The 14370-nt window shown below is 48.5% G+C and overlaps 5 protein-coding genes and 2 non-coding genes across 7 annotated transcripts; 4 read left to right on the top strand and 3 right to left on the bottom strand.

Annotated features, from left to right (window-relative positions):
* Positions 1 to 692: 692 nt before the first annotated feature.
* BDV37DRAFT_t180 lies at positions 693 to 764 on the top strand. Its single transcript has one exon. It is a non-coding gene; the product is annotated as a tRNA-Ala (tRNA).
* A 519-nt stretch (positions 765 to 1283) lies between these two features.
* BDV37DRAFT_257122 (uncharacterized protein) lies at positions 1284 to 3581 on the bottom strand. The gene is made up of 3 exons (XM_032082908.1): positions 3290 to 3581; positions 3064 to 3228; positions 1284 to 2979 (listed from the first exon to the last, which is right to left on the bottom strand). The coding sequence occupies exons 1-3, from the start codon at positions 3377 to 3379 to the stop codon at positions 1342 to 1344; spliced, it is 1893 nt and encodes a 630-aa protein (XP_031937982.1). The 5' UTR covers positions 3380 to 3581; the 3' UTR covers positions 1284 to 1341.
* Positions 3582 to 4642: 1061 nt separating this feature from the next.
* On the top strand, positions 4643 to 4714 carry BDV37DRAFT_t181. Its single transcript has one exon. It is a non-coding gene; the product is annotated as a tRNA-Ala (tRNA).
* A 412-nt stretch (positions 4715 to 5126) lies between these two features.
* On the bottom strand, positions 5127 to 7693 carry BDV37DRAFT_257120 (dynein family protein). The gene is made up of 6 exons (XM_032082907.1): positions 7148 to 7693; positions 6911 to 7072; positions 6455 to 6837; positions 6286 to 6379; positions 5587 to 6221; positions 5127 to 5518 (listed from the first exon to the last, which is right to left on the bottom strand). Exons 1-6 carry the CDS (start codon positions 7302 to 7304, stop codon positions 5375 to 5377), a joined length of 1575 nt encoding a protein of 524 aa, XP_031937981.1. The 5' UTR covers positions 7305 to 7693; the 3' UTR covers positions 5127 to 5374.
* A 94-nt stretch (positions 7694 to 7787) lies between these two features.
* On the top strand, positions 7788 to 9004 carry BDV37DRAFT_198493 (uncharacterized protein). The gene is made up of 2 exons (XM_032079820.1): positions 7788 to 7921; positions 7997 to 9004. Exons 1-2 carry the CDS (start codon positions 7866 to 7868, stop codon positions 8814 to 8816), a joined length of 876 nt encoding a protein of 291 aa, XP_031937980.1. The 5' UTR covers positions 7788 to 7865; the 3' UTR covers positions 8817 to 9004.
* On the bottom strand, positions 9005 to 10792 carry BDV37DRAFT_198490 (phosphatidylinositol-3,5-bisphosphate binding protein HSV2). The gene is made up of 5 exons (XM_032079819.1): positions 10491 to 10792; positions 10379 to 10417; positions 10201 to 10298; positions 9775 to 10131; positions 9005 to 9720 (listed from the first exon to the last, which is right to left on the bottom strand). The coding sequence occupies exons 1-5, from the start codon at positions 10597 to 10599 to the stop codon at positions 9193 to 9195; spliced, it is 1131 nt and encodes a 376-aa protein (XP_031937979.1). The 5' UTR covers positions 10600 to 10792; the 3' UTR covers positions 9005 to 9192.
* A 1449-nt stretch (positions 10793 to 12241) lies between these two features.
* Positions 12242 to 14084, top strand: aspA (putative septin AspA). Its single transcript, XM_032079817.1, has 6 exons — positions 12242 to 12472; positions 12647 to 12722; positions 12790 to 12906; positions 12965 to 13052; positions 13109 to 13711; positions 13770 to 14084. Exons 1-6 carry the CDS (start codon positions 12452 to 12454, stop codon positions 13999 to 14001), a joined length of 1137 nt encoding a protein of 378 aa, XP_031937978.1. The 5' UTR covers positions 12242 to 12451; the 3' UTR covers positions 14002 to 14084.
* The last annotated feature ends 286 nt before the right edge of the window (positions 14085 to 14370 follow it).

Below are 14370 nucleotides of genomic sequence, written 5' to 3'. Positions count from 1 at the left end.
AATCTGTAAACGATCCCAAGATGCATTCAGCAAAGAGAGCCGCGATCGCCAACCCACAGATAGCCTCCATCCTCAACCCTAACCCGACCCCAACACAAGACGTCGAGTCAACAGAGCTACGGAGAGCAAGGGAGACTGGAGACTGAATGCATACAAAATAAACATATCACAGCCTGTATCGACCAGAACGGATGCACTGCAAAGCGTTACTTCCACCTTACTGCATGATTGGTCTCCTTCCAACACAGCATGTAGCACGGATGGAGATGTCCGCAGTCAATACCCGAATGTAGAAAGGCTCAACGCACATGCTATCTCTAGAATCCACAGACGAGGAATATATCATACAGCACCATGGAATCAAACGAACTAACCCAAGGAACCGGCGATCCCACGTATCTGGAAGCCAATATAGTGGATCAGATCTGCCAACGAAAGCCGTGGATGTCAGTTCTACTTATCTTAACCTGGCCAAACTGGTTGAGACACTTCTAGTGCGCCAGCTGGTTTTTTCTCTTCAAGGATTCCCGTAGTTATTTGGTATGTGCCGTAATACATCTATTCGTAATCCTACTCATACTGAATGATATACTTAGGATAAAGCGGCGGCTCTAAGCTACATAAGGCATAGCGTGGTCAGTGCTTATCGTACACTAGTAAAGCATTATAATGGTCCTGTATTCCAACCAATTGGGGATGTGGTTTAGTGGTATAATGTTCGCTTAGCATGTGAAAGGTCCGGGGTTCAATTCCCCGCATCTCCATCTCTTTTTGCCCTTCATACCTTCGTTCCTTTTTTATACAGTTTAGACATCTATGATGTCCCTCGAAATTCCAGCACTGTTCAGTGTGGCCCTGGGTCTAGCTGCCAAAATCGCAGAAGGTCCGTCCGAACTACAAACGTCCAATGACAGGACCCATACCGCCCATCTACAACTATACTTGATTCACTACCTAGAACAAGTAACATACCAAGGACCAGACAATTGGTGCCTTTGGTATATCTTTAGTACTGGGGACGAGTTGTTTGCAGAGAAGATATGTTTGGATCCAAAATATGAATACCGACATGGGCTTGCGCCTGCGTATACATCGAGATGTGATATCTGCTTGCCTTGGATGCCGCGTTAAGTGATCTATAGGGAGGAGGTTGGGTAGTAGGCTTAGGGTGCATTTGCAGGTCCAAGCAGGGCAGTGTGGTAGCCTAGTTGCTAGATTTGGGAAGAGTCACTATTAAATGTACATGATATGCGTATGTATATAGGTATCAAAGGGTATAATCTACACAAGTCGCCTAAAGCAAGAGACTTCCGATAAAGATAAGACATAGAAGGTAGCAGATCACTCAACTGAATGGAGGCGGATCTCCTCATCTGGAATGTCATCCGATGGGACGTTTTTGTAAGGCTGTGTTCTCCGACGGCGGATCAAGAGATAGATACTGGCCGCGATACCACTTACTATACCGCAAAGTACGATGAGGACGAAAATACCACTGACGTTTCGAACGAGATCGTACGTTTCTTGCGCCAGCTGGGCAATCTGCTTCACATCTGCATCATCCGCGTGCGGGAATTGCAAGTTGTTGTTTTTGTTTATGTTATCGGCCTCTTCGTCACCAATGGTTTGCCCATTAGCGTTCGATTTGGGGGCCTTGGGGTCATCTGGTTTAAGGGTCTTGAGATCGCCTTTGAACCCAGCCGCGGCCCAGTTATCGGGGATCTTGCTCCTCTGGACCCGAGAAGCACCCAGAACTCGGCCTTCGCGATCAACCGCTTCCGCGGTCACCCAGTCCAGGTATCCGCGGGCGATGAACATCGTCTCAAAATCGGTCTTGGTGGCGTTTCCGACAAGGATAGGGTGACCATTCTTCGCAGCCCGCGCGTAGAAGTTCCACCCAGCAATATCGGTGGCGCCATTCCAACTGACATAGAAAGTCGTCGAGAGATCTGTCTGATCCGTGCCCCACACAGAGGCAACCAGGTCAGGAGGTGCACTGGGGCGGCCTGTGAACTCAAACTTGTATGCCCGATAGGTCGAGTAGCGCGAGGAAGCAAAGTTTGCGGTCAGCAAAGTGTCGCCTTCGGGTGAGAACTCGGAAATATAGCCCCTCTCACTCCATCCAACAAACACGTTATTGTTTGGGAGCAGCTGAGTATTGCCACGGAGTCGGGTGAGGCCGCCATCGGGGCGGTTATAGCGTCGGATAACTTTAGCAGTTTTCGGGGATGTGCTGGTATCTAGCTCGATGAAAAGAGCCGATGAGACATCCTCGTCGTTGCTTAATTCATCAGAGGCATTGTTCAGGAGTGAAATCACATGGTGCGTCCCATTAGACTCAATGAATTTTGCATCGTGCTGCTTGGAGAATGTGAAGTCTTGTTCAAAGTCAGTGTACTGCCCGCCCAGCCGCCACATAATATTCCCATCCTTGCCGGAAACCATGTAAATCGTATTGGTAAACCGATAGGAGATAATATAGTCGCCATCGTCGTTCCTGTCGATTGAGTTCAGGTGGACATAGTCCCATCCTGGTGGCCCCGCGGGAGGGGTCTCCTGGTTGATAGTGACCGATTCACTTAGGGCAACTTTGTCGACGCCATCCCAAACATAATTGATCTTTTCCGAGCTCAAATCTATTTGGACAAATCCGCCTGACAAGACATAGGTATGTTCACCAGGACGGTCTTGCGTGTCCAGGGCGATTTCATGTTCTCGATACGTGATGGCCATGGCCGTTTTGCCATCGTCGAGGATATTGAATTCGTGTATATCAAAGGCACCGTACTCCTCTGGCATAGGAACTTTCTTTTGGATGTCATAGGCATTGTCTAGTACGACGCCATATCCATTATCCGAGTGATCGTAGGCGATTTGCCAGACCAATGAGAGGTGTGGTTCGTCACCAATGCTATTGACTACCTTGAAATCGAAGACGTTGCGGTTATCAAACATGGGCGAGCCAGCCCAGATGAGCATCTATTGCGCATGGGAATCGGTTAGTCGTGGTTTCTGGGAGGATTGCGGGGTGTGGGACGTAGGGACTTCGCAAGTGAGACATACCCCATCGGCATCATAAATATAGGGTCCGATCTGGTATGGCTTGTATTTTTGCGACGGTGGTTCTGGGGCGATGTTTCCATACGGCGCAACGAACCAGTAGCCCGGGCTGACGCGATCGCGATCTTTGTAATACACTTCATATTTTAACGCCCTGACACCCGGGAGCTAGACGGGGGTTCCTTTTGTTTTAGCACAGTTGCTGGCATTGTAGATAATTTAAGCATACCGTCACAAAGGACATTAAGTCGTCATCGGCGCTAGATTGTGCAAATGTCGTAAGCACCAATTGGAGCAGTGCAACAATGAGGAAAATCATTCTTTCATGGGTAGGGAACTAGACAGATTATAGAGAGGGAGATCTGGCCTGTAGGAAAAGACAAAAAGAAAGCAGCATGAAGTAAGAAAGAATGGATTACAACCCGGTAAAATCAAATAAAAGAGCGTGAAGGTGAAAAAATCAAGATTAGCTGCTTCATGAATTGTTAGTGACAAGCAGGGAGTCCAGCACCCCAGGCTCTCTCTATGTACAGGGGGGGAATGGGAAATAAGTTGGTCAAGTGGGCAAGGATTACGTTCAACTGGGGAGGACTTAGTATCAATCTAGTGGACGTTTGCCCCCATGAACGGTGCAATGAAACGGCACGGGGCCCCGCCTGGCAGTCCATTTTAAATCCCTGTTGGTCATAGTCCATCGCTCCGTGAGGAAGCGCCGCAGCCCTGCGAGCTGTGAGTTGTTAAGCTGGAACGCTTGGTGGGTCGGTGGCTTCTCGGCATTGGCCTGGTATACGTAAAGATTGTCCATCCACCCGGATATCGGAGTAAAATCTACCGTGTTGTGTTTCAAGTCCCGCGGTCTTATTCTTCCCCTGTGGTCTTGGGACTCTTGGAGACGTGTACCTGCAGATCGAACAAGTTGCTGCGTTAGAAAGTTTGGTCTGTCGGCGTTTTACTGGAGGAACTATAAGTAAAACCTATGTTCTCCGAGGTTTGAAACCGCTAGGAACTCCACGGCGATCATTGTTTCTCATGTACTTTGTGGAGTTGTTCTAACCCACGCAAAGACTGCTTTGATTTCATCTTCAGACTCTTATAAGATAAACACGACAATACAAGGGCTATGCCATTGACACCTTGTAGTATCTTAAGTATGAGCGGTATGTTGCTACTTGATATTGGAACCAAACCACGTGGTTGCAGGTTCACTTCGACCGTTAAGCCGGACCCATTTTTTACAGTACTGTGCAACCTGACACATGATGCCTTATCAGGCAGCATACAATCATGTGACTGCTAACTGCACTATTTCCTATGATTACCAACATTCAAGTTGAGTAAATTGTATACATATTACATTACCGCTTCATTTGTTAAATATCTTGTGGTTCTTCCGTAAAATAAGTACCTATTAATACTTCTTAATACAAGAAATTGGAATACAGCCCTACCAGATTGAGTTTATATAGCCAGATGACCCGTTTTGCTTTTTGGATTAGCTCAACCCCTGAATTGTCAGACACTTGAGTTTTTAAAGTTAGTTGTGACTCATTTAAGATTTAGAGCAGCTATCTTTCAACCAATTGGGGATGTGGTTTAGTGGTATAATGTTCGCTTAGCATGTGAAAGGTCCGGGGTTCAATTCCCCGCATCTCCATCTTTTTTGCCTATGTCTCTTTTCTGCTCAGTGACAAGATACCTATAGACTTTATAGTGATTGGATCTGATTTTTTTTTTAGCCTTCGCCTTAATTTCAAGTACATACAATGTGGAGAGCGGCTATCGTACATAAGGAGTTTAAATGCTTGAAATACAGAGTAGGTCTGTGTCTATTAGGTGCTGGGGCTTTTCCAAGACATAAAAACAATCTCGCAGACCCGATAAACTCAGCATGCTACGATGGCACTGATGCAGGGATCATCCCGGCTGCTACTACAACAGTCGATTGTCATTGACGCTGCAGAGTTTAAATGCGTAATGCCGATACATGATCGTTATATTCTACACTTAACCCGGGCAAAGATTGGAACAGTCCGTTTGGTCAAGAAGATCGAGTAATTCCCATTATGGGCGTGTAGTTGCAGAGGATATATCGTCCAGTTGAAATACAGATAGTCCACAGGGGACCAAGAGAAATAGTCTTATGGGGAATCCGCCGCCGTCTCTCCGACTCCTAACCCAGCCTAAAGCCATTCCGGTATCAAAAAACAGTGACAATGAGTGTCGCTAAGCCGATATCCTCGATGTCGGGAGTATGTACGGTGTGCGAGGGTAAATAAAAGTACAATCCAAAAAACACCAGTGGAAAGGCAGGAGATTATGCCGACGGACTCCCGCGAGGGCTACCGCCAGGCTTCTTGACCAAGCCTGCAAAGAAGTTTGCCAGTGCTTGATTGTGCGATTTCTCGCCAGAGGGTGCCGAAAGGGTATCCTTTCTCTGGGATCGATTGGCTTCCCTCTCCTATATTAATTAGATGGTCAGCGACACGGCTTCGAACAAGACAAGCGGCCGCTGGAGTCGTCACTCACCTTAAGTTTCCTTAGCATATCATCAGCATCCACTTGAATTCCTCCCATATTGAATTGGACAGGCCCGATGTGCTCATTTACTCGGCCATTATCATCTAGCGGTGACATCTCAAGCTGGGGCACTGGTTTAGCTGTGCGATCCTTCTCATCTTCAAGTTTTAACTGTTCTAGAACCTCCAACTGCTTCCCGAGGAAGCTTTGCATGTCGAATGTGTCGACCTCAACCTTGTTTTTGCTATGTTGACTGCCAGGATGCGTCATGGATGCGTCTAGTTTGGGGTCTTTGATCGTCTGTTCGAAGATAGCCACGGCGCTTGTTCCATCATCCAGGCCGGCTACATCTTCGCCTTGAGACGACTTATCACCATCCACGGGCGAACCAGAGAGCGGTTCTGGCGGATCCTGAATTTCAATCGACCATGCTGTTGAGACTCCTTCCATATCAAAACCTTCCCTGATAATTCGAATCTTTCCCCACGAGTCCCAGTTTGAAGGTACTAGGATCTTATCGCGATCAATCACGTTGTGCTTGAGGGACTGTCTCTTCAGGAGCGAATGTATACCGAGCGACGAATGTAACAAGCCCTGCAGCGAGTTGGCCAGAAAAGGTGTCGTATAGATAAGTGATGCGCCATCTGCTAGTAATCAGAGAGCCGCTCTAGACCATAGGAGGCACGCAAGGCCCACAAAGAAACTCACGTTTAAGAAGAATTGTTCTCATGAACTGGAGGATGAAATCGAATTGCTCCTCGTGCCAGCCATGGTCCTTCTCCAATTTCTCGATCTTATCAGCCTGCAACATTTGATTAATAAATGATCTCCTCAAATGATGCTGTTTCGCATGTATGGTGTTCCGGGCTTTACATACTCCCTGACAGACCACACACATAGGAATTCCTAGCCCCTCATCCCATTCGCCGGGCCCTAAAGGTATCGTCACCGGCCCCCCCGAGCTGGTCAATCCTTGTGCCGCTGTTGAACCGGGGTCTATTCCCCTCTTTCGATCTCTCCACTCTGTCATAGTTTCTTCCATTACAATTTTTGTCTCATCATCTAGAGAAATGAGCACGTGTCGCAAAAGACGGACCCATTCCCTTAGCCGCCGGACCCATGTCCAAGGGTCCGACCAGTCTAGTAGGATCACGACCAGCGTCTCCGGGACAGATTGGGCGGTCAAAAGCGGTTTGAGGAGGGGCGCAAAAGATAGGGAGGGTTCGGAAAGGAGATAGGCAGAGACGCGCGCCAAAGTATCTTTTAAACTACATATTAGCCCGATTCAAACGCACGAATGCCCTTGAAGATGTGTAGGTATGGCCGTATTTACCTTCTTGGTCTGCATCTAGAACATCTTGGTATGTGTATCCTAAAGCGAACTGATTGGCAACCGGGGGTACCCTTCCCTTCCGCCTGTCGTTTGATAAGCTGGGGTCTGATGTGTCCGCCGACAATGTGTCTAAAAACTCTCTTTGGCTCTCGGGAGTACCTCCTGGAAAGCAGAATATATCTGATTAGCGACATACAGGACCATTTTGTACCAGTCGGGGAAGTCGAGGCTGTATACCTAGGATGAGAAGATTCTTTTCCGGCAAGCGCTTTCCGTTGGCGACGCTATCTAACATAGAAGACCAGATATTCTTCTTTGGGCCATCCTTGCTCGAGGGTCGACTGTTGTTTCCCGACCCGAGCTTGGGCCCGGAATTATGACTTGAGGTGAACATTGTCTGTCCAGTGTCGACTGTATTTAGCGGGCGCGGACCATCCCAAGCGGCCGCCAGACAGTCCTGTCAATATTCGGACGAATTTAACGCGTGGACCGCGAACTGTCGAGGTCGGTGAAATAATGGAACAGCGGTCGGAACAGTGTCAGGGGATATGGATCTGGTGTCGGTATACTCTATGAGCTGTTCAGACAGGATCGTAGACAAGATCTTTTCCCGTTAAGGGAAGTCTTCAATATCTCCAGTAGCCGCCTATGAGGATGTTGAAATTTCCAAGGGTGTCGCGAGGAAGAGTTGTTCCGTAGAGGGGGAAATTACAAGTTATTTCGTTGTAAACAATAGTTGCAAGTCTCGCCGTTCTTGCGGGTGGGACCTCCTGCGGAGGCCGCCCGTGATTGATCTCTTTGCAGCTTAGTCCCGTTCTCCGAGCCGTAGTAGCTATCTATCTTTTGCGCCAAAAAGATCTACCCCAGCGCGTTCAGCTGGATACAGATCAACTATCCTTCCGAAAGCGTGTTATACGGTTCTCTCGCTTATTCACTCGGAAGTCGTATTGTAATAATGAACGCTATCCGTCAGATCCAGGCGCTCAATAAGCGCGAACTTGAAAATGCAATGTGCGTGGTACTTTTGCTTGAATGGAATCCGTCCCCCCAAAAGGATTTCCGGCTAACACTCGTTGACTGATGCAGCCCACCTGAAGCGTCCTGGCACGCCGATTACCGAGACACAGCATACATCTACATTGGTGGTCTGCCGTTCGACCTCTCCGAGGGTGACATCGTGACAATCTTCTCGCAGTATGGCGAACCAGTCCACGTGAACCTTGTGCGCGATAAAGAAACTGGGAAGAGCCGAGGATTTGCATTTCTAAAATATGAAGACCAGCGCAGTACAGACCTTGCCGTTGATAACTTAGGTGGATCTACAGTTCTGGGAAGAGTGTTGCGTGTGGACCACGTGAGATATAAGAGAAGAGATGATGAAGAGGAGGGGGATAATGTCGCAAAACTGATGGGCGACGCAGTCGCTAAGAGTGCAGGTGATGGAGATACAGATGATGAGAGACGCAGGCGGAGAAAGAGAAGAACTGGCGAAGATGAGCAGGGAAGACGACCTCTACTGAAGGAAGAGAAGGAGCTTGAGGAATTAATGGTGAACCACGATGAGGAGGACCCGATGAAGGAGTATCTCATACAGGAGAAGAAAGAGGAAGTCGCGCGAGCGCTAGAGAAGCTTAGCCGAGAAAAACCATCCCGCAGACGAGAATCTAGTAGGGAGAGGTCGAGTCGCCATCATCGTCACCGCCACCATCGTCGCCGACATGATGAGGACCGCTCTCGTTCTCGAGAGAGGAGTACTCGGCATCGATGGTCGCGCTCAAGAGAAGAGCGATCCTATAGGAACAGATCACCACCAAGGAAGGAGAGAACCTACAGAGATAGGACACCGGTAGGATCACGATCGCCTCAACCACAGCGGAATCGAGATAGGGAGGACCGACACAGATAAATCTCTAATATGTGGTAATGATTTATATGAAAGGGTAACAGACTTGGTCATAGTCACTACATGGTCACTGGGGCGCACTTGATGAGCCCGCCAGCTCGCCAGATGCTCATCATCTCAACGATGAAAGAATGCACGGATCAGCCGAAGCGTGGGATAAAAGCCACCAATTGAAGTAGACACTCTGACGTCCAATATCTGCCATATGCAGAAAAAGAGCCTGTCAGGTCTCATGCTGCGACGTCGACATCAAGCATTTGCCAGACAAATGGTCGTTTGCTTGTAGCAGGAATGAGTACCATTGCCCCATAAAGATGCGTATAATTAGTACTCTTAATGCTAGACCTCTTTCCCGCAGAATGTTGCGGAGAACCCTACCTCAGCCGCCTCCTAAATATCTTTTCCAGCCTTCCCTCATACAGTAGCGCTTTCCATCGCCGCCTTCACGAAGGACGAACTTCTCCCAGCGTCCATCCCTGCCTGATCCTAGAACGAGAATTGTTTGGTCGTCGGGCCATCCTACCACACCTTTAAGAGGTCTTCCAAATGAGGTCCCAAGTGGTACATAATGAGAACCTGGTGCCGATTCGTCACCAATCTCAAAAGGAGCACTTGCAAAAGAGTAAACATCAGAGAAAACCCTGGGAAGCAGGGGGATTTTCCCTAGGATGCCCCATTTCTGGTTCGTTCCTTCTTCCGATGGTTGGGATGCTAGTGGATTACGATGCGAATGGTTTAGTGGGTGAGGAAGATCAAAGACATGTAATGTGGACTTGTCCGATGTTACGGCCAATAAGTTGTTCGAAGGCGAAATGGCGAGAGAGAATATCACTGCTTGATCGACCCCCCGCCGTAGTTCAGCTATTTTTGAGCAATTGCTGGTGGAGAATACCCGTACCAGAGTCCCCTACGGTAGTCAGTAATAGATCCAGTTTAGAGTAGAGGGGTTCGTGGATGATACCATTTCACTCGCTGTTGCCAGCACCTCTCCATCCGGGCTCAGCGCCATAGCACGTAATGGTGAGCTGTGCGCAGGTATGATACTGACATTCCCTGTTTCAAGCTCAACTAATTGAACTTGCCCGGGAGATCGCCCGGGGAAAGCAAGCAGCTTCTGCCCCAAGCAGGCTAGGCCCATCGGATTATCTGTTGTTTCAAAGACAGACAGCTTTTGCGGGGGGGTTGAGAATGCGAAGATGTGGATGCTGTTCAGTAAAGCGACGACAATTCGTGACTTTGACAAACGGACCCCTAGTACAGAGGTGCGGAATTCTAGAGTAATGACCGCTTTCTGTTTCGCATCATCCCAGATAGCCAGCTATGGATATACGCCATGAGTACACCAAAACTGAATGTCGACGTGCTAGATTCGTGGTAGTGTACCCACCTTGTTTTGGGGAAACTTAGGCTGCCTTCCCCCACCGACGATGGCTAAGTAGTTTGTCTGTCCTAGCATTACCGCGACACCGATGCCTGCATTAAAATCTACAGGGTGCATGAAGTTAGTGGCGTGGAAGGGACTACACGGACCGGACTCGGTATGGAGACCAACGGAGCTTGCATACCTCTTGATACTTTCAGCTCACAAGGGTCGGCATTAAAGACTACAACAGGTTATTCTCTTCTCAGCCTGGTTATTCCCACAAAGTAATCCTGACACGTAGGTAGAAGACCTACCACAAAATCCCGAATCCAGGCCAACAGCAAAACAGCTGTTGTCATTATTAAAGGTCGCGGAAAGGGAGAAGGGCCCCACGGATTCATCAATAACTTGACGGGTATTCATAATGCTATGTTGAACGAAGGGTTATCGAACCGGGAGACTGAATCCGATGTTACCACGGAAAGTATCCAAGTAGATGTTGAGTGCATCCAGGTTGCTTTGTCGCCTCTAAATAGCAGCGGTCACCAACTGAATTATTAACTAGGAACGTTGATGCTTTAACTAGTAGTTGAGGAAGGCATTCGCTGGCTTCGGCAAGATGAGTTGGTCCCCGGATTAGGTATGGGGGAAGCGTTAGGTTAGGTCGTCGATGGCCAGGTCTAGGTTCACGTTACTAAAAGAGTGACTTGTTCCCACCACCACGAGTTCAAATCCCGCCCTGATCGTTTTCTTTTCTTCGCTCCGATTCTTTGCTTCAATCTTCCTGCGTCTCAGACCGAACCCTCTACAGACCATGACCATGCCTCACTGCATGAATGGGACGTTGCCTCTTCCGGCTAAGATTGATTTTAGGTTACATCCTAACTTATCATGGTAATGCCTGGGCTACTGTTCTCTGCCTATATTTGAACGTCATCTCCGAAGATGTCTGTACGTACATCAGCACTTTCCTTGAGGACTGTATGTTCAACTACAGCGTGGGAAGGACTAGATGGTTCCTACCTGGTTAGCAGTCGTGCTATGGACGCGGTACATAGCTAGGGCTCTTGACCGATATGACTATTTCTTGGATTACCACAGGCACGCCTGCTAGACACTCAGGCTGATGAACATCAGTTCTCATGCTCCTAGTAGAGCCATGCAGTGCCAACCTCAATCACTCGCACCCTCCACGAGAGATCGAATAAGCTAAAAATTACTGTTGCCCTAATGGAAAAAGACCTGAGATACTCTGTAAATATCAACGAAAATACAAGAATGACGGTAGTAGCTAGCGCCACCGAGATCATTCTCTAGTATCACCTAGAGTATGAAAAGGATGCTTTTTTGTTTTTACAGATCAATGGATCGTGTTTGAAATCCATATACAAGCATCCTGCCTAAGGTGGTTAACGGCCATTGTACTGTGTATTGTACGATGCGTTTTCAGTACCATTTGGGCCCGCAGCGACCCACGGCGTCTTCCATTGGATGTCCCGAACCCCTGAAAGGGCCATGGACTGGGGAAGAAATGGTCGGATCAAGCAAATAAGGTATGATTTCAACCAGGCACAGGGGCGATTTTGAAAAGGAAAAAAAAAACGAAACAAGATACTGGAGAATGAGATGGGTCCTGACCCCATGCGAAGTTTAGCAAGCTACTAGGTATCCTCATCCATCACAATTGCAATTCTCAATCGAGAGCAATAATTGATGATCCTCATGTCCATATCGGACAGGTAAATTATTGGGTGAACTTGGAGTAGTCAGGTACCAGACTTATCTGTCAATGGTATCTGACAATACAGTACCAGTCCTCTTCTTGAGTGAAGTCCAACCTGGAGAAGCAAACGGTAGATGTGATTGGTCTAGAGGAGCTTACAAAAGGAAAGTGGGGAAACGCTCGCATCAGCAGTTTACGTATCTGTGATACCGTGTATGCAAGAATACACGGTACCATACAGAGAGCAGCCTGAGTGCCTTACTGTACCGGGAGCTAAACTAAACAAACTAAGGGAGACCAACTTTCCCCCTAATGGGCGAAGTAAGGTAACGTCTCTCTTCCTCACACTCCAACTTGTCTGCTGCTCATTCGACCTCAGGAGAGCAGCAATTTATCCCATCCCCCATTCACCTTCTTCTCCCGGTCCTTTCCTTAGCCAAAACCACTTTTTGTGCTTAGCCGCTCGCTTTCTCTTCCTTCAACTTTCTCCTCTTCTTCTTTCTTGTTCCCCCCCCCCTTTTCTCCCCACGTTCTCTCCTTATTTAGCCCACCATGTCGTCGGCTTTCAACGCGGTATGTTACTTGCTTCCCCTTTCCACACTCGCTGCTTAAACAGGTCAACCTTCTACCCCCTCTTGACCTCCATCCAACGTACAATTATCCCTGAATCGGTTCCTCGCTCTTGACACCCCTACCCAATCTACTTCCCATGAGTTACTGATCATGAGTTCAATGCCCTATAAACAGATCAAGCTCCGTCGCAAGAAGAATGTCAAGAAGGGTATCCAGTTCTGTTTGATGGTCTGCGGTGCCAGCGGAACTGGTGCGTATTAGGAATGCCCCATACTCTGCTCTCCTGTGTGGGAATTGACCAATCGCTATTCTGACAGGCCGTACTACCTTCGTCAACACCCTCTGTGGCAAGCAAGTTTTGGAGGGCAAGGATGCCGACGATGCTGCCAATGCTCATGTTGAGGAGGGTGTCCGCATCAAGCCGGTTACGGTCGGTAAGTCGATGTTCGAATCGGCATTGAAAATGATATATGCTAATTGGGCGGCCCGAAGAGCTTGAATTGGATGATGAAGGCACCCGAATCTCTCTCACTATCGTCGACACCCCCGGCTTCGGTGACCAGATTGATAATGAAGCAAGGCATGTGAACGCCGCTAGTGCTAGGTTCGCCGCTCGCAAAACTGACCGTTTTACAGCTTTGGTGAGATTGTTGGATACCTTGAGCGCCAGTACGATGATATCCTTGCCGAAGAATCACGAATCAAGCGAAACCCCCGCTTCAGGGACAACCGTGTCCACGTCCTTTTGTACTTCATCACACCGACTGGCCATGGCCTCCGTGAGCTGGATATCGAATTGATGAAGCGTCTTTCGCCTCGTGTCAACGTCATCCCCGTCATCGGAAAGGCCGACTCCCTCACTCCTGCCGAACTGGCCGAGTCCAAGAAGCTGATCATGGAGGATATCGAGCACTACCGCATCCCTGTCTATAACTTCCCTTACGATATCGAGGAGGATGATGAGGACACCGTGGAGGAGAACGCCGAACTACGTGGACTTATGCCATTTGCCATCGTTGGCTCTGACGACTTCGTGGAAATCGATGGCCGGAAAGTACGGGCCAGGCAATATCCTTGGGGTGTTGTTGAGGTTGAAAACCCTCGCCACTCTGATTTCTTGGCCATCCGAAGTGCTCTTCTTCACAGCCACCTTGCGGATCTGAAGGAGATCACCCATGATTTCCTTTACGAAAACTACCGTACCGAGAAGCTCAGTAAGAGCGTTGACGGTGTCTCTTCGTACGTTATCCATCGCTATCCTTGTGCTTATGTTGCAGGATACTGACCCCTCTAGCAGTGCCCAAGATTCGTCAATGAACCCAGAAGACCTAGCATCCCAGTCCGTTCGCCTGAAGGAAGAACAACTCCGTCGTGAGGAGGAGAAACTCCGCGAGATCGAACTCCGGGTGCAGCGTGAAATTGCTGAAAAGCGCCAGGAATTGTTGGCTCGTGAAAGCCAACTGAGGGAGATCGAGGCTCGTATGGCGCGCGAGTCTAGCAGCCAGGACGTCGCCAATGGTGATGCTTAATTCAAACTTGTCAAAGACTAGTCTTACGTTGCGCGTTTGGCACCGACCGTGTCGACGTAATGGAATTTATGGCGCGGCGGTTGTACTCAATGGGGTTAATATTGATTTTCTTATTCACGTTAATAGCTTCGTTTGAGAGGGAGGGAAGGGAAAATGCAACGCTCCGTTAATTGCGATGGCTGGCGCCATTCTTCCCTTTCCTACAAAGAGGGATTTGGACAAGAGGCGATGAAAACTTTGCTGCAGCTCCCCACCTACTTTTCCGGCTCTCATTGATTTCTTCTATGCCCTCTTCCATTCGGGCGGGGCCTTGTCTCGTTTCGCAGCCCGTGTTTGTGATGCTCGGGGTCAAAGATAGCATCTTTTAAT

Source organism: Aspergillus pseudonomiae, assembly GCF_009193645.1.
Source record: "Aspergillus pseudonomiae strain CBS 119388 unplaced genomic scaffold BDV37scaffold_75, whole genome shotgun sequence".
In the NCBI taxonomy this organism is placed as follows: Eukaryota; Fungi; Ascomycota; class Eurotiomycetes; order Eurotiales; family Aspergillaceae; genus Aspergillus; species Aspergillus pseudonomiae.
Note: the sequence above shows the minus strand (reverse complement) of the source record. Positions and strands in the feature narration are given on the sequence as shown.